A 25567-nucleotide genomic window follows, 5' to 3' on the forward strand; every position below is an offset into this window, starting at 1 on the left:
CGAAGTAGGCAAACAACTATAGCTTATATTCTTAAAAACATCCTTATCAGCTTTGTTGTTGTTGTTGTTTTTTTTTTTTTTTTTTTAAGTAGATTTTGTCATAGCCATGTAAGAGAGAGACCGTAAAGTGAAGAGGAAAAAAAATAGAAAAGGTGTCAATGCACTTGCGACTCCAACATGCGAAGCCAGGCAGATTGCTTTGTTTTCATTTCTCAATCAGTGGACCCCACAAAAGTCTTGCACTTGCGGGAGAAAAATACACCAACAAATCACATATCCCATTTGTACAAAAACTACACATTTAGTTTTTACTATTCCAAAAACCACAAAAAATAAATAAATACATTGATGTAGATGCTCTAAACATCACCCAATATTGACCGGAAGCAGTTGCATGCAATACTATATAATGTTTGGAGAAGACTAGAACTGCTTGTGTTAGGTTGTCACTTTCCTAGCAAGTTTGGGATCGGCAAGCTAACATGGCAAGATAGAGATTTTTATTTATTTATTTATTTAAAGCCAACGTGTATTGCAAGAAGAGAGAGAACTTGCTAAGCGGCAAAAGCTGCCGCATCACACCTTTTGTTTGTTTGTTTTTTTTTTTTTTAAATTTTATTATTTTTTAAATATTATTTTATTATTATATTTATTATAATAATATAATATGAAAGTGTGACCCATTTTAAAAATAATAAAGATTTGTAAGAATGTAGAATAAATAGTGAAGAATTTATAAATTTAATTATGTGAAAGTGAGATCTATTTAAAAAAATGAGAGATATTTATAAAGATAAGGATAGCATTATAAAATTTGCATGGGTACTAGTGAGTACTACCTCTTACTCACACCTAAAGATTAAACAAAATATATAATATATAATACTATATAATATAATAATAATAATAAAAAACTTGAGCAAGTGCTACTAAAATCTGTCAGTCTGAAACCATAAATATCCGTTATTAATGTAACCCAAAATTAAAATCAGAGGGGTGAGTGTAAATTACACTTGCAATTCATTAAATTGAAACAAACAAATACAACAACAGATAAATATAGACCACTAAATTTAAGTTCAATCAATGCTGAGCTAATTAGACTTGAGTTAAAGCTTGTAATAAATTAGTGAAAACAGCTTCTTACTTTTCTTGCAATACTCACCCTTTAAAAAATAATGTTGAATTTGCAAGCTTTAACTAAAATATGGTGTTGTGGAAAGTGATGATATGATGATCATTGTTCAAACACGAAGCTCTTCTATAATAGTTATGATAATTTATAGTAAAAATTGATAAGCTACGTACACAATTTCAATTCTTGCCAACATTTTATTGGTCAAGCATATTGTATACGATTTTTTTTAGTGTGATTTATCTCTCATTTGTAGTTTGTTAACTATTACACAGAAGCACTATGAATTTCTCTCGTCATCCAAAAAAAAAAATTGATAAACTATTTTTTGAAAATTTAATTTAAAATAAACTTATGGCGTACAAATAAGAGTTAATTTCAGCGGATGTTCATTGTCTTTGGTGACATTTTTAAATTTAGTCCTTTTGTCATTTAACACCTTATACTGTCATATTTTGAACAGTTTTGGTCCTTCTGGTAAAACCTTATTTTAAGAAAGAGTATTTTTCAATGAAAAAGATGATTATTATTATTTTTTTTGGGCTCTATATCTATAGTAGATATGATTCACAAAATCATGGACTAAAACAATATCAATTATTAGATTGAAGCTAATCGGGTGGCGACATCATGAGTTTTCCAACTGCGTTGCAAAATGATTCTCTTGTACCCAGAGGTCCTCACATACTTTGTATCGCCATTGACGAAGGACAATCTAGGCCGAGTTGAAGGAGATGAAGACAAGAGCCATGTGAAGGAGATTGTGCAATCCACATCTGAAGATATGATTTAAAAAAAAAAAAAATTGGCGCAGAAAACTGGAACAAAAAAAAAAAAAAGAGAAATGAAAATGTCATTGCCTAAAATAAGGTTTCACATGAGAAAGCCATTTGAAAGGGCCAAAAGTATCCAAAATATGATAGTCTAGGTTGTTAAATGACAAAATGAATTGTTTGGGACTAAAATTAAAATTGCCACCAAAGACAAAGAATCGTTGCTAGAATTAACTCATTAAAAAAATAATAATAAAAATTGAAGAGACGAAAGTATCATTATCTAAAATAACGTTTCACCGGAAAAGTCATAGGAATAACTAAATTATTATTCTTTGTTACATTATAAGTAAAATTGATGAAATTGAGATTAAGAATGCATGTAGGATAACTTGTAGCAATCGGATTGTGCAGAGTAGGAGTGTGCGTGACGTGAACAAATATTCAGTTGTGTTGCACTTTCGTGTACTGTACACTATACTCTGTAATCTGTATATCATGTGGGTTCAAAAGTAGAGTACAACGTTTTCCACTAAAATATTAATAATTTAATCCTTGTTACAGATCCCAATATCCATTTACGTTATCAAAATTCCTGTCTGTCTGTCTGCGAGGCAAGAAAAGTTTACGATATCGAGAAGGAATTCCCATTCTTTAGGATTGATACTGAAATCGCAGGCGCGGAGGATGTCCGGGATATGGAGGTGGAGCAGACTACGAGACACGGCGGTTCTAACGGTTGTTTCCGGTAGAAAAACGGCGGCCACGGCGACGAGAATGACTTCTACGTCGAACAACCACTGTTGTCAGGACCAGAAGAGGGGGTTCTTGAACTGTCTCCACCGTGTTAAGCGGCGGGAGTCGATTGTTGGGGTGCAGGAGAGGTACAAGTGGGGCGGCGCCGGCTCTTCCTCCGAGCCCATCCGCCGGATTAGGGCGGAGGCCGATTGCCCTCGTTGCTCTAATCACACGGATCTCATCTTCACCAACCGCACTAACTCTCTCGCTAATAACGACGGCGCTGACTCGAAAATTGGAGGTTCTAATCTCTGCCCCAAGTGTAAGACCGCCTACACCATGGCGCCTCTTCAAGGAACCTTCTTCGAGATTGAGAGGGCCAAGAAATTGGGCAGTGGAAAGAATTCCGGTAATAAGGTGGAACAATACGGAAAGCCGATCAGGTCATCTTTCTGGGGGACCTTGAAGTCGTATAGCGGTGAGCCTCCCGAGAATTGGCCCCCGGCCGGCTCTTCACCGCCGTCTGAAAATGGGGTAGCTGTGCATACGCCTCCCGGCCCACCGTTTGCCCCCGGTACCAATGTCATTCGAGCTTCTGCTCCGGGCGGCAATGGTGGCAGTGGGGAGAAGAGTCAGTGGGGTGGGTCTAATTTGGGAAAGAATTTACCCACCCCAAAGGAGATCTGCAGGGGGCTTGATAAATTTGTCATTGGCCAAGAGCGTGCCAAGAAGGTCATTTCTTTAATTCTCTTGCTCATTCTTTATCTTAAACAAAATTAAGATGGATTATAATGAGTAAATAAATTTAAAGTTTGCATATTGGATTTAGCAACTTGTTTATATTCACAAGAAGCAGCAGTTAATGAGAACAAGTTTTCATTAGAAATTCCATCATTGATGCTTTGATAGATCATCTATTTAATTAGCTAAATGCTTTTATTGTAAAGTTAGAATTTGGCCTGATTTTAGCAAATCTGCTATTACAATTTCCAAAAATATCTAGATGCTTTTTTAGTTTTCCCTCGCATCAGATGAGTTGGCATAATGCTATTCGATGTCATTGTATTTCCTGCATAAATCTTATCTTGCTGCTGTTAAATATGGGAGGTGAAGGAAGGCTAAGAGCTTAAAAGATTTTTGTTGCTTACAGGATTTGTATATAATTTTCCATATAATACTGTGTTTAGTTATTTTAACCTTTCTTCTTTAACTTGGACTTAATTTTAAGCTTTCTCTTATCACTCAATTGGCAGGTGCTCTCGGTGGCTGTTTATAACCACTACAAAAGGATATACCATGCTTCTCTGCAAAAGGGGTCAGTGACTAATTGCTTTTTATTATTGCTTGTTTCATTTGTTTGATGCATGCAAGACTGTCAACAGACTTAGTGTTTATCACTTTTCTTCATCAATCTGCAAATATGAATTATTCTTTGCTAGAAACTCTTTCACCTTAAAAAATAAAATAAAAAAAAACAAAAACAAAATTATACTTCTGCCTTTAAAAAAAATTAAAATTTCATTACTTGGATACTAGATCAGGAGCAGAGACTGTAAGGGAAGATAGTGAAGACAGTGTAGAATTGGAAAAAAGCAATGTGCTACTGATGGGGCCAACAGGCTCAGGTGTGCACATTAATTTCTCATTCTAGTGTGTTCTTTTCCTTCGTTTATAATTTGTATTGTAGCATTTAATACTTTGAGAAGTGATGTCTATCATTATTGCCTGATATCATGGAACAAAATCTCCAACATGGACTTCCTTTCTGATTGGTTTCATCCTAACAGGGAAGACACTGCTTGCCAAAACCCTAGCTCGGTTTGTGAATGTGCCGTTTGTTATTGCTGATGCAACAACTTTAACACAGGCAAGTAAAGTTCCTACTTTCTAAAAACTTCCCCGCTTGTTTTCTTTGTCTATGTTGTTTTATACTTTCTTGTGGCTATTGTTTCTCTTGCTTCATTCTTTATATAACATTCCAACTGAAAGCTCGTTCCCTTTTGCAGGCTGGTTATGTTGGTGAAGATGTTGAATCAATATTGTACAAATTGCTTACGGTATACTTTCTGTGCTGGCATGGGTTTATGTTTCTTTTACTTTTTGGCCACTGCTTATCTTCGTCTTCTCCATCCTTTCTATCTGAATCTTTCCATATCTGAAACAAATGCCTGAGCTTTCAAATTTTGCATGAAGGTTGCTGAGTTCAATATAGAAGCAGCACAACAAGGGATAGTTTACATTGATGAAGTTGATAAGATAACCAAGAAGGTGTCAGTTCCCACCTCCCTTTAATTATTTCATATTTTATGATATAAAATCTGATTCGCGTATTTTCTTTTCCTTTTCTTCTTTCAATTTCAAGGCTGAGAGTTTGAATATTAGCCGTGATGTCTCTGGTGAAGGAGTTCAGCAGGCACTACTGAAAATGCTAGAAGGAACGGTAAGTATTAGCCTTCTTGTAAGCTAGTTTTACATTTCTGTTTACGATTTGATGAACATATGAAGTGCAAAGTTCTGTCTCTTAAAATGATAAAGCTCGATGTGAATAATAAATGACTATATTTTTTTATGCAGATTGTGAATGTTCCTGAAAAGGGGGCAAGGAAGCATCCTCGTGGTGAGCATATTCAGGTAAAATCGGCCTGAAATGTCTCGTTTCAAAATAATGCCTTGTATGTGGCGGAGCATTCATTGATTTGGAGAAAACCATAGTTTGGAATAAGACATTCTTTTTATATATACAGATAGATACAAAAGACATCCTTTTTATATGTGGCGGGGCATTCATTGATTTGGAGAAAACCATCTCGGAGAGGTGATTTATTATTTATATTTCCCTCATCCTTGCCTGCCAGATCCTAGTAAAAAATATTGTCTTTTGATCTGAGAACTTTCGTTGGGATTTTGAATTGTCCCAGGCGGCAGGATTCTTCAATTGGTTTTGGTGCTCCTATACGTGCCAACATGAGAACTGGCGGAGTAACTAACGCTTCTGTGACATCTTCTTTGCTAGAATCTGTAAGAACGAAGTCCTGTAGTGTTTGAAATTACGAATTGAAAATTTGAAAAATAAAATATCTCGAAGCATCTATCTTGCTGTGCAAGCCCGAAGAACCGAACCTCACTTCATGTTTCAGGTTGAGAGCAGCGATCTGATTGCATATGGCCTCATACCAGAGTTTATCGGACGGTTCCCTATTTTAGTTAGTCTGTCAGCACTTACTGAGGACCAACTTGTTCAGGTAATTTTCTTTCTTCTTTGGCGGTGTTCGATTTGTCTTTTCATCCCAGCTAGGACCCACAATATGCTTAATGAACAGGAAAATAAAGCTTCTTGCTTTATCCTGACCTCATTCTTTTTTTCCTCGCTTGAATTTTTCTAGTGGTTTGATTTCCTTCACATACCTGAGCCGGAAAGCGGATATAACGATGAAATTCTTTTTCAGGTCCTCACTGAACCCAACAATGCTCTATGTAAGCAGTACATAAAATTATTCAGCATGAACAATGTAAGTAGTGGCGGTGTGAAACCTCACGTCTCTTTCCTATTTAATGTATTTCAAAAATTTAATGGGGGAGGATCAATTGCACATAATTTACACCAAGAGAGAAAAAAAAGAGGAAAGAAATATTGTAGGGGTGTCAATGCAATCATTATTGTGTGGACCATGGTCCATACAAGCTGTGGACCATATTTTGTATATTGTAAAATAATTTACATGCAATACAAAAATAATATACATTAAATACATTAAAAATGTACATTGTATTCAGAGAATGTACATTATTTGAGTACTGAAAGTACATTATTTTGTATAATGTACATTCAGTACATGAATAATGTACATTTAGTATATTAAAAATGTACTTTTTGTTATGGTCTACACAATAATTTGCCGTGTCCATGTGGGTTGGCTTATCCCACCGCGGGTTGAAATTTTTGTAGGCCTTTGTGGGCCGGCCTGCGAAGCCAACGAGCTAGAACTCTTCAACCCTATCTCGTCTCATGTGGGCTTGCGGGCTAGCTCGCAAGCCAACTTCAAGAATAAAAAAAATTATAGAATTATTCTGTATTTTAATAATTTAATCTAAATAATATTATATCCTTCCATGTTTAGAAATTAAATTTTTTTTAATGTTTTAGTTTGTTTAATGTTCATATATATATATATATATATATATATATAATATAAACTATTAGCCCGCGGGTTGGCCTGTGGCCCGTGGCCCGTGGCCTGTGCGGGGTTACCTGTGTAGCCTCCCAACCGCTTGCATTTTTGCGGGTCAGAAATTTTAGGCTCTAACCCGTCCCACCGCAGGGCGGTTTAGGGTTGTCCTGTGGGCTTTGGCCCACTTTGACACCTTTTAAGAAATTGCATGCAAAAACACCCACTTGATCGGATTTCAAGTTCAGTTTACTTTTATACTTACACGTGAACTCTTGTGTTTAGGTGAAGCTACATTTTACAGATGAGGCGTTAAGATTGATTGCAAAGAAAGCAATGGTTAAAAACACTGGTGCCAGAGGGCTAAGAGCCTTACTTGAAACTATATTGACTGACGCTATGTATGAGGTATACTGGGCTGAATAGTATATATAAAACACTCTATCAGACTCCAGAGAGGCCTACCGGTTAATCATTTCTTATCGTTATTGCGTTTCACCTGTAGATTCCCGACGTCAAGACAGGAGACGAGAGAGTAGATGCTGTTGTGGTAGATGAAGAGTCGGTAGGTTCTACAAGTGGCCCTGGATGCGGTGGTATAGTGCTTCGGGGAAATGGTGCTTTGGAGACCTACCTCGCTAAGCCGCGGTTCAAAGATCAAAGGGTAAAATTTGCTATAATATATGTATGTACTGATTGATTTGTTTACTAGAAAAGCTATTGAGTAATCAGTGATTGAACATATCTCCAGGAAATGGTGGAAGTGGAAATGCAGGACAGTGAAGCAGAAGTATCCTCTACAGCAATGAGCATGTAAGATTAGTGGGGATCACATTGTATAAGCTTAGTCCCTTAGTTGTAAATTTTTATTTTATTTTCCATTCATGGTACTGTATTGGTCCCCTTGTAACACGAATATAGATTATAGTTAGTATTTGGCCCGTACGGGCTTAGCTCATTGGTTCAGTAGGCAATATTTGGGAGAAGAATAGATTATAGTCACAGAAGATACAATGATAGGACCAGGGTGAGGAGGATAATGTAACTATGTAAACCTTCTAATTTTATTCTAAAGATGTAAAGATTTTTTTGTCAATAAGAGGAAGGGGGATTGTATGATGAGTCTAACATTGGCCCTGATTGGTAAAATAATTAAGCTTATTAGTTAATTTTGACTTATTTAATCGCTATTAGCTGTTTGACTTTGTTAAACAATCAATATGAGTATTTGATTAATTAGCTTTTTGTAACAATTTTTTGTTCCGAAATGCTAAAATTAAAAAGACTATTCAAAATAACTTTTCCAATTAGTTTTTTGAGAAAGTCATTTGTATGTAATTAGTTAACACCAAGAACTAATTTACCAAATACTTTTCTACAATCGACTAATGTTATTAATTAGTTAAACTCACTAACTAAATCAATTAACAGACATTTACCAAACACCCCATTGTATATTTGGTTTTGTGCTTTGTAATTCTTACATCTTGTTCAATTTGGATTGTTAATTTGGTCAAAATACTTAAACAAGAAGACAATTCAATCTAATGTAAAATTACTAAAGCGGACTCCCCTTTCCACGGCAAGCAGTCCGACGTAAACGCGGTCGTGAAATGTCGTCGGTGGCGCGTGGTGGCATGTGACAACTCCAATGACGGCGCGACTCCTCGGCCCAGCGTTGCTATCCTCCTCCGAGCACTACCCACCCCTTCACCGTAGCCGAAGCTCTAATACCATGTTGAACAATGAACTACCTAAAGAACTCAACTCGTATTTGTATATATTTGTGATGATATGTACAAGGAAGAGTACAACTATTTTTACAAGAAAAGAGATAACTCTAGCCACAGGTTTCAAACATTCAAACCCAGAGTTGAGAGTGATTCTCTCAACCTATACCCTATTTCTCTAACATATACATCTATCTCTGAGCATACAGACGACATTAATAGTAGCTGCACTACAACAATTTCCTAACAAACATCTATTTCTGAGCCGAATATTCCACTTCTAGCTCATATTCTATGCAACCACATAATGTATGATAATATGATACTCTGTAGGATGTAAATTGTAATACATACCAGACAGACAATTCAATGGAACGAGTATGAGAACTCATAACCAATCCAGTTAACTGGCTATTTCAAGAGGCAATGAGCAAACAACAGATTCAATCATCTATTTTCCATCTCTCAATCACCACATTGAATTGATTATCTCTCTTCCTAACCTGTTAAATCCACATATATCCAAACATAACAGTTAGAGAAATTCAACAAAGTAAAACAAACAGCTACTATTATAAACGCCTTATTCAAATCAGATAATACACTCAAATAGAAGTAATTGATTCGTGTTTTTCTCTAAATAGTTATGCGTGAGGTCTTAAAAGATTTTTTTTTTTTATTTTTTCATTCTCCACCAATTAGGGGTGGGTACACTGGCAAGCAGGAATCCCACCATTGCAGCCTTCAATATTTTTCAAACAATCTCACAGCCACTGTGAGTCCTAATTAGATGTTTGGTAAGATTGGAATTTAAAATTACAAAAATTTTAGGTAGGTTCCCATGATAAATCTGAGCAACACAAATGTAGTACCTCAACCATCGGCTTTTTGCCACAAAGCAAAGCATCCACACTTTTCTCAGTCTGCAATCGTGAAAAAAAAATGGTGACATTATGCTCAAAATAAGAGTTTATTTTTATTTTGATCCCATGTATACAGTGGAAATTTCATATCTAATTTACAATATGCAATTTTGATAGATTTAGGGGATGTTTGGTTCATGGTTTCCTAAAAGTGGAGGAAAATGTTGTTTTCTTGTGTTTGGTTCATGGAATTCATTTTCCATTAATGGAAAATGAATTCCTCAAATTTGAGGAAAACAAAATCCTTGGTTGGACCAAGGATTTTGTTTTCCATGGAAGATGGGAAGAAAAAGTGAGATGGAATGCCTATTTTACCCTTGTTTACTTTTTTTAATTATATTTCTTTTATTAATTTGTAGGGACATATATGTCTTTATACTCGTTATTCCTTACAATTCCAAATCTAACCAAACAATAGAATTAGTATTCCCAGTAATTCTTTTTCCACCCACCAAACAATGAAATTCATCTTCCTAGTAATTGTTTTTCCATGGAATTTCAATTCCACTTCCCTTAAAATATTTTCCGCGAACCAAACGAGCCCTTAGTCTTCTAATTTCAAAATTTTTACCAATGTTGTAGAAGGCGTTAGGCACTAGTCAGGGTATAATGCTCAATGAAAGATTTTTAATTCCTCTTCCAAGAAATGGAAATGTGAGATCAACTCAAAAGGAGAGCAGAGCAATGATTATTGAAACAACTTCAATTAGACAATCAAAAGATAAGGACTTCAGCCAGTTTGAAGTGATTTACCATCATATAATGTATTGTAAGGATTTTTTTTTTTTTTTTCCCACAAAAATATTGGCCTACTAACCCGATGTGCAACCCAGTAGTGCCTCTCCCTTATTTCAATGAGAAAGGGAAATGCTGGTGGAGCTTTTCTCTCAAGAATACTTTTCCTGCTCTTTCTAGTTCGAGCTTCCTGATCACTGATGGTTACAGATTCTATTCCTCCAATCTGTAAAAGATGATAACAAGAGATCAAAACAGCAGCACAGAGAATCCATCATAAATTCATAATCTGCTACATGAATTAGGTGAAATTGGCTTATAGAGGAAAAGGACGTGTCACATGCCATAGACAATTATCACCTCAAGAGATCGAGAAAATGAGTTTAAGGCATACCAATTTAGATAGACTTGGGTTTTTAATGATATTCTCGAGTCGCTTTCCATGAGCTGTACCAATGAGCATAACTCCTCTCTCAGCAATTGTACGGCATGCATGAACTTCAGCTTCTGTGCTAATCTCATCGATAACTATCACCTGAGGCATATGATTCTCAACGGCTTCTAACATGACTTGATGCTGCAAGGATGGATCTTTAACCTGCAATCTTCTTGCACCCCCTATTGCTGGATGTGGAATATCCCCCTCACCTCCTATTTCATTGCTGGTGTCAACAATAACCTATCACAATATTTAAAGAAAGAAAGAAAGTGGAGACCCTACAAATGGACAATGAGGAAAATCTCAAATGTATATAAAGGAAACAAACCACTCTTTTGTGAAGCTCATCTGACAAGACACGAGATAACTCTCTCATGACTGTAGTTTTGCCGACACCAGGCCTGTTAAATTCAAGAGACATAATTAAGAAGGCAATGATTGCTCTTTTGGTGGACTTAGATGCTCGGTGAAAATAGTTATAAATAAAAATCTGCTTCTCTAGGGTGACAAGCCAGAAATCTTTCATGTTATAATCTAAAATTGGGTCTTGTAAACCCCTGAAACAAAAGCTCAATACCATCAAGGTCACTCACATGGGCCAAACCACACTAAAAGATTGAATCCAATCAATTAGCTAGTCTAACACATGGCCTTATAACCCCATATGTTCTCTCTTATTTTATCAATGTGGACTCTTAACACTTCAATATGACCATTTTGGTTGCGCGCTCACCTTCCAAGAAATAAGATGCTTTCACCAAAATGAAGCAAATCTCTGACCATGTCAACCTGACCTCTGACTGCCCTACCAATTCTGCAAGTCAACCCAATAATTTCCCCCTTCCTACTCTTAATAGCAGAGATCCGGTGCAAGGTACCCTCAATTCCAGCTCTGTTGTCACCTCCAAATTGTCCAATTGCATTTTGAACATACTCCAGCTCTTCTGTTGATACCTGGGAAACACAAGGATTCGGCTTTAAATAGAACATACTGTACAATCTTCAATTTCAAATTCTTAGTTTCCTCCTTTGATTTGGTTCCATTTTGCAAAGAAGAGTTAGAGAGCCATTACAATCAATCAAGCAATAGCAACTAGTGAGTCACAATAAACTTACTGGAATGCCTGGAGACTGGAGTAATAAAAGAACTTTTCAAAAGAAATTTCAGATTATATTCTTCAGAATTTACCTCTGTGCTTCTCAAATCCTGCCTGCTAAAATCACCTAAGTACTGTGCCTGAGGTAAACGACCCAAATCCAAAATCACCTGTTCGTTTACACGGTAAGCCAAATGATAATGCAAGAAGAATTAACAATTAACAGAATTTAAGACAGGAAACCGATAGCCTTTGCTATCAAACACTTTACTGAAAAGAAAATCCATGAAATCACCTCAAGTAGCTGATCTCGCCTAGAGTCGCACAACAGAGTTTCGCGCAAATCGCACGGAAGAATCTACAATCGCCAGGAAATTCAATGTGAAAGGGAATCAAAGCTTTATGATATATATCCAATTACACCACAAACACTCGCAATCATTCAAACACGAAAAGAAAATTGGGAAAAAAAAATGTGTAACCTGTAGAAGTGCGTTGATATCATCCTCTTCGGAGACAGAATTATTATGATGACCAGATAAAACAAAGCGGCAGCACCATGTACTGTGACTCCGGCCAACGGCGGCACCGCTGCCACGGCTACTACCAAAACCACTGCTGCTGCCATGGACTCCGAGCATAACACGGCGGTTGGGATAGCATTGGCGGTTAAGTTTGATAAAGCAACAAGGTTTCGAAGAGCTGGCCAACGCGCCGGTATTTTTAACGGTTAACAAAGAGATGAAGCTATCACTGGCCGTCATTGTACGGGCCCGGATATGCCCGCCACTCCGGCACCCAAATTCTCTTATATAGGTTTACATTGTGGGTGAAAAAAAAAAAAAAAAGTAATACAACACATTTCTAAATTTTTCTACAACTCAGCGACGACATTAGTCGACGGTGGAAACCCCCTGGATGTAACCAAAATTGTGTAGATTACAAATAAAAAAAATAAGGAAAATAACACTTTTTCTCCTTAATTATATGTTTATAGCACATTTTTCTCCTGAATTATTCATGTAAGCATATTAGCCCCTCAATTATTTTAAAAATGGCGGTTTTCCCCCTGATATATTAAATTAACATCTCTACTCTTAAAGTAAACATTTTATTTATTTATTTTCTCTAACAAATTATTACTTATACGTATGGATGACCACGGTTCGATTTGAACTGAACCGGACACTTTAGCAATCGAATTGAAAATTTTCAGTTATGATTCAGATCCAGAACCCAATATCCACCTTCCCGGTCTCGTCATCGATTCCCGATCAAAGTGACCTTCCCGGTCTTGCCATCGTTAGACCGTCAGGTCTCCTAGTGTTAGATCATAGAAAGATTGATCCCTAAATCGCACTTTAGTCTGACCTCCCGGTCGTACCCGACAACCCGGTCGGCAAACCAGTGTAGTAGACCTCTGGAATCTTGTTACGAAACCGACCCCTAGGTCGGGCAACCCCCTTTTTGGTCCACCAGACTGCGTTTAGCGTTGTGCTCTTTTTTTCCTCGGCTAAAATTTTTTCCCATTGAATTTTTATTAGCTTAAGGTTTTTAACGAGGCAACCGGCGCATGTCGCGGACCGTGTAACTAGTTTTTTCAGTCCGAACCCTTCCTCGTTAACTCGTCGTCAGGGCACGGACTGGGGGGCTACTTGGTAGGATATATACCCCGGGTCCGTGTTCCCATTTATAGTCGGGTCGGGGTCAAACGATTCGGGTCTTGGTCGGCGGGTCGAGGTCAAAGGTGACGGGTCAAACCCGCCACCTTATTAGGCCTATAAAAGGGCTTCTAGCCCTTCAAGTTAGGGGGTCCCTTCTACTCTCTCTCTAGAAAACATATCCTCCCCCTTCTCTCTAAACCCACAAGAGATTATCAATAAGAGAATACTTGAGCTATATTCTACGGTCTACTCTATTGTTCATACAAATTACATACCGTACATACATCCTATATACTCGGGAATTAGTATATACATCCGATATACTCGGGAATTAGTACCATCAAATGCACTATTGCCATACCTACAAGAAAATCATAAAAATATAAAGTACATTAATCTTCATCAAAAGGAACTTGTGTTTCATCATTTAGTCAATTAACCGGTTAGCTCTAGTTTAATCTCAATAATTTGTGCCCTGTTCTTCAGCCAATCACCTTTTTTCTCCCTCATCTACAAAAAAAAAAAAAAAAAAAAAAAAGAAAAAAAAAAAAACAATAGAAACATGTATATTTACAAGTGCAGTCCACACTAAGGTGAAGCAATTTAGTCTAAAGTATAGCAAGAGCCCGAACATGAGCAAAGTATGAGGGAATCATATCCAATAAGAGTAAGAAGAAACTGAAAACGAAGCAAACAAGTTAGATAGTTAGATACACTATAAGATGGGGGAAAGAACAAATAAGGTGGAAAGCCTAAACATAGTAACTGCATAATAAGATGCTTAGATAGTTAGATATGAACCTTCCATTGACTGGAAAATCCTCATTCAAATCCTTTCCCTGTTATGCACAACCACAAAATGTGAGACATTAGTGCAAGTGCTCAAAGCTTTGTTCTCATATTAAAGAATTCTACAAGTCCTTACATAATCAAATACATCAAGTTTCAAAGTGTTATCTGAAGAAATATTTATTACTTCAATAATTAAATCAAATTGTGTTATTATCTCATGCTAGTACAAGAAAACAAACAAGCACTACAACAATATACTTAGATGACAGACAAATTCTGGAGACTTCCAAGTTCCGAGAAAGTATCTCCAGCAATATGCTCAAAGTATACTTAGATGTCATTTCTTCATACCTTATAACAAAGAAACAAATTAGTTGGTGAGAAAACAACACTGCTGGAAATTATGGAATTTCCGACCACTTGAAAATAATTTTAAATCAAGTCGAAAGTCTTGTTCCGACCACTTTTGGTATCCGGAAAAACCTTTGTTGCTATTTCCAACCACTTTTTGCTTTTGATTTGATATAAGATCACTTTCAGGTGGTCAGAAATTTCATAATTTTCAGCAGTGCAAATGCAGAAATAAGAATTCATAACATTCATATATAGGTACACACCTATATATATTATTGTGCAATCAGGAAATGAACAAAAAAATCCTTGACCACAAAGAGTTTGTGCTTTACTCTTGTGACAATGTCAAATTTCACCTCTTTCACTTGTAATCGAAATGTTGCTTTACAAGTGGAGCATTAGAACCCAAAAATGAAGACATAAATGCATTTCAGAAGTTATAATATAAGTATTAGAACCCAAAAATGAGACAAGTAGTTGAAATAAATTGTAATCACAATACTAACACAACCTTCGCACAAACATTCATAGATGCTCCAGTGTCAATATTTTAAATTCTAATTCAAATTAGATTCTAGTTGAAGAATTAACTTCCTCATAGGGTAGAATAGCATTGGCACCCTGGTTTGAACTTTTAGCTACAAATTTCTAGAAGAAAACTTAAATAATTATAAATAAAATATAAAATATTAATAATATATTTTTAGTTCTTCTTCTTCCCAATATATATTTGTAGTTCTGGAGTTGGGGATGGATGAGATGAAGGATGAATGAAAGGAAACCCTAGAATATGAATTGAAGAGGGAATCCGTTAATAATATATTTTTATGTACCTTCACTTGCGATGGTGGAGACCAGAGATTTCAGCAGCGACTGGCGACCTTCCCTGCTGTTATATACTTCCGTCCAACTTTCCGTTCATTCCTATTTTTGTTAGAAAGTTGTGATTTTTTACAAATTACCTACCAACATTATTGTTGGACGAAAATAGCAAAATTTTCAACAGTGCCTAAATTAAACCACCCCGGGATAGACTAAGATAAATATAGATGGATGCTCAAATCCCCTAACCAACATGGCAAGCTTTGCCGGACTCGCCAGGGACGAGGGAGGCAATTGGGTTAAAGGTTACATCCATAACATAGGATGCTGTGCAGCTGAGACGGCTGAAGCCTGGGCTCTTTTGAAGGGAATACAATTAGCTAAACTTCTTGGATGTAGGTATACTATATTTGAAAGTGACTCCAGTGCTGTGGTGGAAGCTATCAACAAAAAGGAAAGGGTCAATGCAGTGGCCAGCAACATCCTTAATGCATGTAGAAGGGATTTGGAAACCATTGGAGACTGGAAAATCATACTTATTGCCAGCAGGGACGGAGCCAGAAAATATGTTGAGGGGGGGGGCAAAGAAGTAGGGATGGATTCAATGGCGGATTTAGAATTTTTTTTAGTGAGGGAAAAAAATTAAAATAAAAGAGAAAGTTTAAAAAAAAAAAATTGAAATACTTAAGAAGTATAACAATAAATATTGTTGGATATAGTGAAAAATAAAACATATTAAAACTTTATAAAAATATTTATAACAAAATATGAAACATAATTAATTTGATAAAACAATTCGAATATAAAACACATTATAAATTACACATTCCATTATTAATAAGTGAATAAGACTGTAACATTGCCAATGCAAAGACTCAAACCCAAGTCATTCCAAAACTCATAAACATTAGCTACCACCTTGTCTATCACAACTTTTGTTTACATAATCTGTTTTATAATACTTATATGAATAATGTACTATATATACATATTATATACAATATAGGGTAGGGGGGTGGGGTGGGGGGGTGAGGGGGGTGAGGGGGGGGGGGCAGTTGACCCCCCTGCCCCCCCTCTGGCTCCGTCTATGATTGCCAGGGAGAAAAACCAAGATGCAAACCTATTGGCTCGGTGTTCTTTTTCTCAGTTGGGAACCAGTTATTTAGATGATCCTCCTAATGATTTAATTAGTATTCTTGAGGATGACTATGGTGGTGTTCCATCCTGGCGTCAAAGTGTTGACATGTAGAACTTTCTTTCCGGGTGTTCCCCTTCCTATTGAAATTAAAAAAAAAAAAAAAGTACTTTTTATAGTCTACACACCACTCGATCATGGTTCACATAAAAATTTGCCTAGTACTTGCTAGTTCTTAACTTCTTTTAGTTTTTAACTTTTTATCATTGCAATATATTTCTAAAAATTGTAGCTTTAACCCCTGAATGAACAAAAATATTAAACTCTATTAAAATTTTACATAGTACGTAGATATTTTAACTTTTAAAAGTTTACTATCTTTATTTTTATAACTCTTTCAGTTTTGAATTTTTTTTATGCAAAATTAAGAATTGACAACCTTCTCCCCTAGACTTTTCCTCTTCAATTTTGATACATCGTTTTTATTTTCTCTATACGAATCCTATTAAAATTTATTTTTGTTATTTTACAAATGAAATATGACTAAAGAAGATTATAATTAAGTATAAAATATTTAAAGTACTAAAATACTCATGTATTAAGTAAAATTTTAATAAAGTTTAACAATTTCATTATTCCATGTGTTAAAACTATAACTTTTTTGAAGAGTTAGAGGTGTATATATATTGCCAATTGTAAAAAGTTAGAGACTAAAACGACTAATAATAAACAATTGAGGGACTAAAACTACTTCATTTTTTTTTTTTTTCGTTTACATGGTATGTTTTCATTTGTCCATAAAAAAGGAATGTAGCTCACAATTTTTATTACTTACTTTCTTCCATCAATAAAATCACGACACATAGCGAGAACTTTAGATTTATTTTACTTATGCATGTTACTTCCTACATTCATGAAATTTTAATATTACCCACTAATTCTCATTTCTTGAATAATTATCTTTCGACTTTGATTTTTTTATTCATAGATTAATTTCTAATCAAGTTAGAGCCCACCTATCAATTTGTATAAACAAGCTATGTTTGTTAACAAGTTGATACTTGATACGATACAATCGTTATATCGTGCACAAGGACCCACAATGTATCGTGCGCTCCGCCCTACCCAAAATATCATCGTTTTGTTAAGTTGTGTGGGGAGTTGACGCGACGAAGGCTATGTGTATTCTGTTATACAATTATGTACATTCTATTATACAATTATATTATGTACATTATTCGAAACATGTGATTTTTTAAGAGTTAAGAGTTTATGTGTATTATGTTAAGAGTTTATGTGTTTTATGTATTATGTTAGATTATGTGTATTCTGTTATACAATTATGTAAATTCTATTATACAATTATGTACATTCTATTATATAATTGTGTACATTCAAAACATAAGAATTTTTTTATGAAGTTAACAACAGACACAGAAAAAGGAATTTAAAAAAAAAAAAAAAAAAAAAAGAGTACAAAACGACGTCATTTTGGGCCAGGGTGCACAGTGCACAATATAATTTGCATTGTGCGCCCTGGTACACGATATAATATGCCGATACGATAAGACTAAACATGGATAAGACATGTTAATGTTAACATATTGGAGTTCTAAACACAAACTTAAACGCGATTTTTAAACTAGTTGACACAATAGAAATGTTTATTTAATAAGTTTTGAGTTCAGATATTACATGATAATTGGTTTAAACTCATTACTCATTAGAGATGTTAGTATAATTTTTTAAAAAAAAAATTAAAAACTTGAAAAAAAAAAAAAAAACAATCTACAATGAAATCAACAAAAAAATAAAGATATTCAATTCATAACATACTATAATATTCAAAGTAATATCTAAAAATCATAACTAATACTAAAATTAACTACGGTTTAAATGGGTAAAGTTGGTTGACCAATTAAGTCATGAATAACACCTTACCATTCATGAGTAAAGACATGTTAAACCTAAACACTAACTTGTTATTTCCTTATTTGATTTCATGTCTTGTTATCGGGTCGTATATAAAAGTTATAAGTCTAAGTTATAATAAATTACTTGTTAAGGATTCTATCCTTCATGTAATGTATTTGTCCATTTTGAAATGCATATATAATCCAGAGTATGAGAAAATGAAAATGCTATGTGAGAATGGAATTGTAATTCCCTTCGACCAAACGAATGAATTTTCTTGCATTTGAAATTATGTGAGAATGAAATTGTAATTCCCTCCAACCAAACGCCCTGTAATAAAATCTAACCGTTATAACCGATTTAATACACTATATGTGAATAACTTGTATTTTGTGCGACTTTGGAAGGAAAAAGTTATGAGAATCTACCTTAGGATTGATGATAATAATTGTCAATTTTGTCTATTTCTTATCACTATAACGGATCTCTAAATTCTTAAATATTCAATACAATCATTACTTGTGAATAACTTGTATTTTGTGTGACTTTGGAAGAAAATAATTGTGACGGCCTATCTTAAGATTGATGATACTAATTATCTAATTTTTTTTTTATCACTATAACGTACCGTCCTCTAAATTCTTAAATAACTTCTAAAACCTTGTTTAATTGGACACAACTAATAAAACATATGTCATAATTTCAATGAGTGTCATCCCTTTATTTCTAATATTACATATTTACATAGATTTACATTTCCTACTCCATTTTTTTTTTTTTACTTCATAACATAATTGTGTCATAGTTTGATTGATTAATTAAAGGAGACAAACCATGAATTTTGTTCATTTCATTTGCTTCATTCAATAAGAATTAAACACTTAATAGGAGGTATATTCCATGAATTACACCTATGATAGATTTTCCTAATTTTCTTTTTTATAGTAGCCCTTTTTTTTTCTCACTCTCAATTTGATTTGATTTTTATTTTTTATTTTTCATCAAAACATAGGATAGGCGATAAGGTTGTTTCACATTTTGATTGTTTTGTACCTTCAAAGTCTTGTGTTCAAGCTCAAATGTAGTCATATATACATGATGAGACATGTGAAGTGGGGTTTTTGTAACAAGGATACACATCCTAGCTCTTGCTGTCATGCATAATGTTAAATTAAAGGAGTAATATTATCGTCATGCTTTCAACACAAGATTTTAAAACTACAAAATAATTAAAACCGGAACACTTTAACGTCACGTTTTGAAAAAAGAACAAATTTGAAAGAAAAAAGCAGAAATAATGCCACCATTTCATGGCCTTTGCTATCGTTCACCGTAAAATTCATCACCACAAGCCGTTACGCTACTTCAATCACACCGCTATAAATCCCGAACATTTTCTTGTTAACTTTACTTCCATAACCATTACATTAAACATCTATCAACCAAAGCCTCTCTTCAACAGAGTGCAAAATCGAGAACATTAAACCACTTAATAATGATGTCTTCTTATTCGTACCAAAAGTTTACGTGCATTATTTTGATGTTTGTGGTTTGTGTGGTCATGAGTTTGGAATCCAATGGCGTAGAAGGAGCACCGCAGGCCCCGGCGATGTTTGTGTTCGGAGATTCATCGGTTGATGTCGGCAATACCAACTTCCTCAACTCCCGAGCAAGGGCCAATTACTATCCGTACGGTGTGGACTTCTCCAGTGGAGCTTCCGGCAGATCTACCAATGGGAAAACTTTTTCAGATCTTCTTGGTACTTTATATAATTACATATTTTCTTCATTGAAACATCAAAAGACTAAACTTGAATAATAAATCACTATCTAACTTTACAGGATTTAAATCGATCATGTTACATCTATACTAAGTAGTCGCCTTACACTTTTTTGAAGGATGGTAGATTGTATTTTTGTAAAAAGAAAATTACACTTTTCATCTTTAACGTAACTTACATGATAATTGTAGTATTCGTACCTATTTGTTGGTCGTGCTCACTTCTCGTCCCTAAGCTAAAAAAAAAAAAAAAAAAAAAACTTAATTATCTTAGCTTATTTATCAAAGCATTTATGAATTATATGTACTATGATGATTTATCTTGTTGAATTTGTAGCTAATTATATTGGTGAAATTAAAATTTCCAGGAGAGTGGTTGGGCATGCCGGCTCCTCCTCCGTTCGCCGATCCCAACACAAGGGGGAATAGAATTCTCGGTGGAGTCAACTATGCTTCCGCCGGCGCCGGCATCCTTGATGAAACCGGCCAGCACTATGTAATAAATATATACACTCATACTCAATCACTTTTTCAATCTTTTGCCTCATTCACACTATCTTTTACCTTATGGTTGTGTAATGCAGCAAGACAGGTACACGTTGAGCCAACAAGTGGTGAATTTTGAGAGCACGTTGAACCAGTTGAGGACGATGATGAACCCCGGCGATCTGAATACCTACCTAGCCCGATCAATTGCGGTGGTGGTGATTGGGAGCAACGACTACGTCAACAACTACCTTCTGCCTTCTCTCTACACTTCCAGCTTCAACTATAATCCCTCCCAATTCGCCGACCTTCTGCTCAATCGATACGCCAGGCAACTCGTGGTGCGCACATAAACTGTTCGACAAAATTACTGTGAGATGTAATGATTGATTAACGAACACGGAGTATAATAATTTTGCAGGCATTGTACAGTGTTGGTCTGAGGAAGTTCTATCTAGCAGGAATTGGGCCTTTGGGCTGCACCCCAAACCAGCTAGCCACAGGGCAGGCCCAATCAGGGAGATGCGTTGACTCTGTAAACCAGATGCTTGGGAGCTTCAATGGCGGTCTGAGAAGTCTGGTGGACAACCTTAACAATGGTGGCCATCCCGGTGCCGTTTTTGTCTACGGTAACACCTATGGAATTATGGGCGATATGTTAAACAACCGTGCCAGATATGGTAATTATTAATCGTCAATGACTTTTGACATAATGATTAGACCATGATATTTTAAACTTGGGGTCTTCTGAGTATAGTGATTTTGTGACGTTTAGTCTTAAATTTTCAAACTGATCATCTGTGGTCTTTCGACTTTCAAATTTAATCATTCGTGGTCCAAGTTAACCCCCCATGGTCCTTCAAGTTTCAAAATTTAACCAGCCGTGATTCTCTTGAAAAGACCATAGTTAGTTAAAATTTAATAGTTGAAGGACCATGTGTGGTTAACTTAGACCACGAATAGTTAAATTTGAAAGTCGAAGAATCACAGATGATCAATTTGAAAGTTTATGACCAAACGTAGTAAAAACAGTATACTCGGAGAATCTCCATGATATTAATTCATACATTTTAACAAAACCTATGTGTATTGCAGGGTTTACAACGTGGGATAGACCATGTTGTGCGATAATAACGACTTTGGGACAGATAAATTGTGCACCATTCATGCCTCCATGCGGCACTAGAACTCAGTACATATTTTGGGACGCCCTTCATTCCACACAAAATGTGAACGCCGTCCTTGCACAGAGAGCCTATTCTGGACCACCTTCCGACTCTTACCCCGTCAATGTTCAACAACTGGCCAATATCAACATTTGATTATATTTATCCTATATTTTCACTACTTGTTTCCGTTTGTGTTTTACAACCTCTTTTAACTTGATGCAAGATGATTTATAAGTGGTTATGGATATTGAATTATGGTGATAATTGATGCTATTGTATGTCCTATATATAATGAAATATATGTGTTATATCTGGTGTGTCATCGATATTTGAAGTTTCGAACTAATCATGTTATAATACTATACTAATAATTGTCCCGTGCAATGCACGGACTATTATTAATTTAACAAATTTACTAATTAAATTTTTGACATCCTCTGAATTAGCAAAGAAACAGAAAAACGTACTTGAGTTCTTAAGCTCAGAATTAGTTTGATTAAAAATGTAAGTATAACTATATAATGTAATATTTAATATTTTTAAAAGTTTAATTATGCTATTATTATGTTGATTTTAAAATAACAAGTTACTTGCATTGTATTATTATTTGAAATTGATTTTTTTTAAAGGAAATTGAATTTGAAATAAATACTTTAATTATATAACTAACGTATTTCAATAAAATTTGTAAATAAAATAACAGGCGATATTTGTCAAAAATCTCCACCAAAAAAAATAAATTATTATATAGCTGAGGGCACATAAACACTTAACATAATACACATAATTCTTGCTCATACTGCACAGAATTTATGCTCATTATATCGTATTTATGTGTATGTGTATTATGAACATGAATTTTGTGCATTATAAAGTCAAATTTTGTGTATTGGACCAGGGTCCATGATATAATTTGCCGTACTAAGGCGGATCTTTGCTCAATGGCAAATTAATGTGTGAACTATGGTTGATATAGATGTGTGGGTCATGAATATCAGGTACATTTTTAATATACTAAAAGTACATTATTTATGTACTGAATATACAAATTCCAGCATTGGTCCTCTGACTATCGTGATTTTTCATAATTGGTCCTCGACTTTTAATTTGGACAATTTAGACACTTGATTATTAAAATGTTTCCAATATTGGTACTTCCGTCCCAAGCTAGTCAAGTATCCGTTAAAATGAGGGCTAAAATAGTCTTTTAACATACTTTGCGTATAATACATCCTACTCCTCCATATACGCCGCGATTAAAATCAAAATACCCCTTTTCTGTTAACCTGGCTGACATCGTCGTTCTCCTCCATCCACGAAAATATGTACCTGTAGTTCAATAGTTGACTCAAAGGAAGACCGTGATGATGTTGAGAAGAGGTTTGCAGACATTGACATCGCTGAGAGGGAGCTTGAGCTCCGTTTCCACGCCACCGGTTTATTGTAGCTTCTCTATGAAGTCGTCGTCGACGTTTCCACCGGCGTCCAATGTCGCGGTCGTGGCTTCCAGCGACGCTGCCGGCTTGACTCTCTTCTGATTGACGACGACAACACCGCTGTTTCCAAGCCTGATACGATTCCGACTTTACTTCAACCCGGCATCGTAGTTTATGATGGCGTTTGCCATCTCTGTCACAAAGGTGTGAAGTGAGTGATTCGGACAGTCGACGCCGTGGGGGCACCAATATCTGCTGCCGGAAAGTCGACACCGCCAACATCTATTTTGCGATTTGAAACTGGACGGTAAGCCTCTGCCGCGTCCAGTTCAAATCCTGACCTCCGGAGCGCCGTCGTCGTCGGTTATTTTGTTGCAGACATAGTCGCTAGGGTTTTTGTGGATGGAGGAGAACGATGATACGGGTCAACAGAAAAAGGGGGTATTTTGATTTTTCTAAAAATTGAGGAGCTGGAGAGTAGAGTGTGCGACGGTGGCGGCCGGCGGAGTGTGGCGACTAGAGCAGAGGAGACGGAGGCAGCGGCCTAGAGCAGAGGAGAACAGTTGCGACTCACGTGGAGAACGACATTGGTGGACTCTCGTGGGCTGGTTCTGGTGGGCGGTGGTGGGTGAAAGACCGATAGTGGCTTTTCGGCTTCTTCGCAGACTGCAGAGAGAAAGAGATGGGCAGTACTTCTGCAGTAGTCAATTAGGTTTGGGATATTTTGATTTTAATTAATTAATCCCGTATATGGAGAAGGACGATGTATTATACACATAACCTATTAAAAGACTATTTTAGCCCTCATTTTAATGTCTACTTAACCAGTTTAGGACGGAAGGATCAACATAGGAAACATTTTGATAGTCAAGTGTCTAAATTGTCCAAATTAAAAGTTGAGGACTAATTGTGAAAAATCACGATAGTCGGAGGACCAATGCTGGAATTAACTCTATAAAATAATGTACTTTCAGTACTTAAATAATGTACTTTACATACACAAATAATATACTTTTAATATATTAAATATGTATTTTTTATTTATGATTCACACAGTTGTGTGGACTATGATCGCTGTAATAATGATTGTTACTCATATTAAACCTATCATATCTAATTTACCATAATAATTTTATATATTAAGGTTCGAACATGTGACATCTCATTTAAAAGAGCTACAAAATACTCCGTATCATTGAACTACGAGTTACTTGGCCGGAAAGCGCAAATATGATGTCCCTAACAGAAGTCACAACAAATATTTACAAATACAATCCGACATTTAGTGTCTGCAATAAAAGAAAGTCAAAATTGGTGTACAGAGGTCAGGGGTTAAGTCTGATGATTATCACAAACGGCAGCGATAGCATATTGAGGACTGCAGCAACGGCAACAACTATATAGGATCCTATGTCTAATGTCTGCACCCATTTCGTACCTTCCATTGACTGCAACAGTGACTCCTACTTCAATGTGCCAATAAAGATACATTCTTTATTCTCTATTATTAATTGTAGAATTTTTTATTTTTATTTTTATTTTATTTTTTTTTTTGAAGAGTTTTTGTAAGTGTGATTAAGAAAGAGAAGACAAGAGAGAGGAGAAAAAAAAAAGTTAATACTTAAAATGGTCCTCGATTATAGTGGTTTTTCTCAATTTCGTCCTAAACGATTTTGATGACCTAATATAGACTCAGACTTTTGTGTTTCGCTCAATTTAGTCATCCGTTTGTTATTCCGTCACATTGGTGTTAAATAAAAGGACAATTCAATAATATCAATATTGATCTCTCTTTACTTTCAACCTGCGAGATGAGAAATCCCTCTTTTTTGTACGAATTACACCCAGAATTACTTTTAGACTTATGGATCAAATTTTATATTCGCAAGTTTAGGAGTGATTCTGGGAGTAATTTGTAAAAAAAAAAAGGGATTTTGCACTTCACATGTCTATGAGTAAAGAGATGCCAATATTAAAATTACTAAATTTTCTATTTATTTAACAACAAATGGACGGAATAACAAATGAGGAACTAAATTGAGCAAAAACACAAAAGTCTAGGACTAAATTGAGTAAAAACACAAAACTCTAGGACTACTTTAAGCCACCAAAGTCGTTTAGGACAAAATTGAAAAAAATACTATAGTCGAGGACTATTTTGGATATTAACGCAGAGAAAAAAGAAAAATCTAAAACATAAAAAATTTGATTTCAAAAATAATAATTTTCGTAAATAATGTCAGAAATGCGCTCAGCTGGCGCGTGCATTATGACTCTCA

The 25567-nt window shown here is 35.4% G+C and overlaps 3 protein-coding genes and 1 long non-coding RNA gene across 6 annotated transcripts; 2 read left to right on the plus strand and 2 right to left on the minus strand.

The window, feature by feature from the left end:
* The first annotated feature begins 2429 nt into the window (after window positions 1-2429).
* LOC109148766 (CLP protease regulatory subunit CLPX1, mitochondrial-like) lies at window positions 2430-7937 on the plus strand. 2 transcript variants are annotated; one of them, XR_002048872.1, is made up of 16 exons: window positions 2430-3378; window positions 3900-3961; window positions 4183-4271; window positions 4434-4513; window positions 4653-4703; window positions 4840-4914; window positions 5009-5086; window positions 5221-5277; window positions 5391-5461; window positions 5565-5664; window positions 5784-5888; window positions 6093-6155; window positions 7098-7220; window positions 7318-7476; window positions 7564-7733; window positions 7805-7937. XR_002048872.1 is itself a non-coding variant. In XM_019296490.1 (15 exons), the coding sequence occupies exons 1-15, from the start codon at window positions 2596-2598 to the stop codon at window positions 7627-7629; spliced, it is 1962 nt and encodes a 653-aa protein (XP_019152035.1). In that variant the 5' UTR covers window positions 2430-2595; the 3' UTR covers window positions 7630-7937. The 2 variants fall into 2 exon arrangements, 1 of the variants encoding a protein (XP_019152035.1); XM_019296490.1 differs by having other exon boundaries at window positions 7564-7937.
* Window positions 7938-8629: 692 nt separating this feature from the next.
* LOC109148767 (uncharacterized protein ycf45) lies at window positions 8630-12581 on the minus strand. The gene is made up of 9 exons (XM_019296492.1): window positions 12219-12581; window positions 12032-12094; window positions 11829-11906; window positions 11373-11593; window positions 10968-11040; window positions 10595-10879; window positions 10283-10426; window positions 9415-9465; window positions 8630-9045 (listed from the first exon to the last, which is right to left on the minus strand). The coding sequence occupies exons 1-9, from the start codon at window positions 12498-12500 to the stop codon at window positions 8986-8988; spliced, it is 1257 nt and encodes a 418-aa protein (XP_019152037.1). The 5' UTR covers window positions 12501-12581; the 3' UTR covers window positions 8630-8985.
* A 7306-nt stretch (window positions 12582-19887) lies between these two features.
* LOC109148768 (GDSL esterase/lipase At1g71250) lies at window positions 19888-22162 on the plus strand. The gene is made up of 5 exons (XM_019296493.1): window positions 19888-20177; window positions 20566-20693; window positions 20782-21024; window positions 21105-21363; window positions 21779-22162. Exons 1-5 carry the CDS (start codon window positions 19913-19915, stop codon window positions 22003-22005), a joined length of 1122 nt encoding a protein of 373 aa, XP_019152038.1. The 5' UTR covers window positions 19888-19912; the 3' UTR covers window positions 22006-22162.
* Window positions 20053-20853, minus strand: LOC109148770. Of its 2 annotated transcripts, none has more exons than XR_002048874.1 (3): window positions 20762-20853; window positions 20399-20433; window positions 20053-20144 (listed from the first exon to the last, which is right to left on the minus strand). It is a non-coding gene; the product is annotated as an uncharacterized LOC109148770 (long non-coding RNA). The 2 variants fall into 2 exon arrangements; XR_002048873.1 differs by having other exon boundaries at window positions 20059-20144; window positions 20377-20433.
* Window positions 22163-25567: the final 3405 nt, after the last annotated feature.

The sequence above is a fragment of the Ipomoea nil genome, unplaced genomic scaffold (assembly GCF_001879475.1).
Source record: "Ipomoea nil cultivar Tokyo-kokei standard unplaced genomic scaffold, Asagao_1.1 scaffold2144, whole genome shotgun sequence".
NCBI classification, from domain to species: Eukaryota; Viridiplantae; Streptophyta; class Magnoliopsida; order Solanales; family Convolvulaceae; genus Ipomoea; species Ipomoea nil.

Excerpts from the sequence above, each read along its gene's own strand:
- LOC109148766 (XM_019296490.1), top strand. The coding sequence starts at position 2,596 with ATGTCCGGGATATGGAGGTGGAGCAGACTACGAGACACGGCGGTTCTA. Across the intron at positions 5,462-5,564 it reads GAGAAAACCATCTCGGAGAG|GCGGCAGGATTCTTCAATTG; the intron begins GTGATTTATTAT and ends GAATTGTCCCAG. Across the intron at positions 7,477-7,563 it reads CGCGGTTCAAAGATCAAAGG|GAAATGGTGGAAGTGGAAAT; the intron begins GTAAAATTTGCT and ends ACATATCTCCAG.
- LOC109148767 (XM_019296492.1), bottom strand. The coding sequence starts at position 12,500 with ATGACGGCCAGTGATAGCTTCATCTCTTTGTTAACCGTTAAAAATACC. Across the intron at positions 12,095-12,218 it reads ATATCAACGCACTTCTACAG|ATTCTTCCGTGCGATTTGCG; the intron begins GTTACACATTTT and ends TGGCGATTGTAG. Across the intron at positions 9,046-9,414 it reads GCAAAAAGCCGATGGTTGAG|GTTAGGAAGAGAGATAATCA; the intron begins GTACTACATTTG and ends TGGATTTAACAG.
- LOC109148768 (XM_019296493.1), top strand. The coding sequence starts at position 19,913 with ATGATGTCTTCTTATTCGTACCAAAAGTTTACGTGCATTATTTTGATG. Across the intron at positions 20,178-20,565 it reads AACTTTTTCAGATCTTCTTG|GAGAGTGGTTGGGCATGCCG; the intron begins GTACTTTATATA and ends TAAAATTTCCAG. Across the intron at positions 20,694-20,781 it reads ATGAAACCGGCCAGCACTAT|CAAGACAGGTACACGTTGAG; the intron begins GTAATAAATATA and ends TGTGTAATGCAG.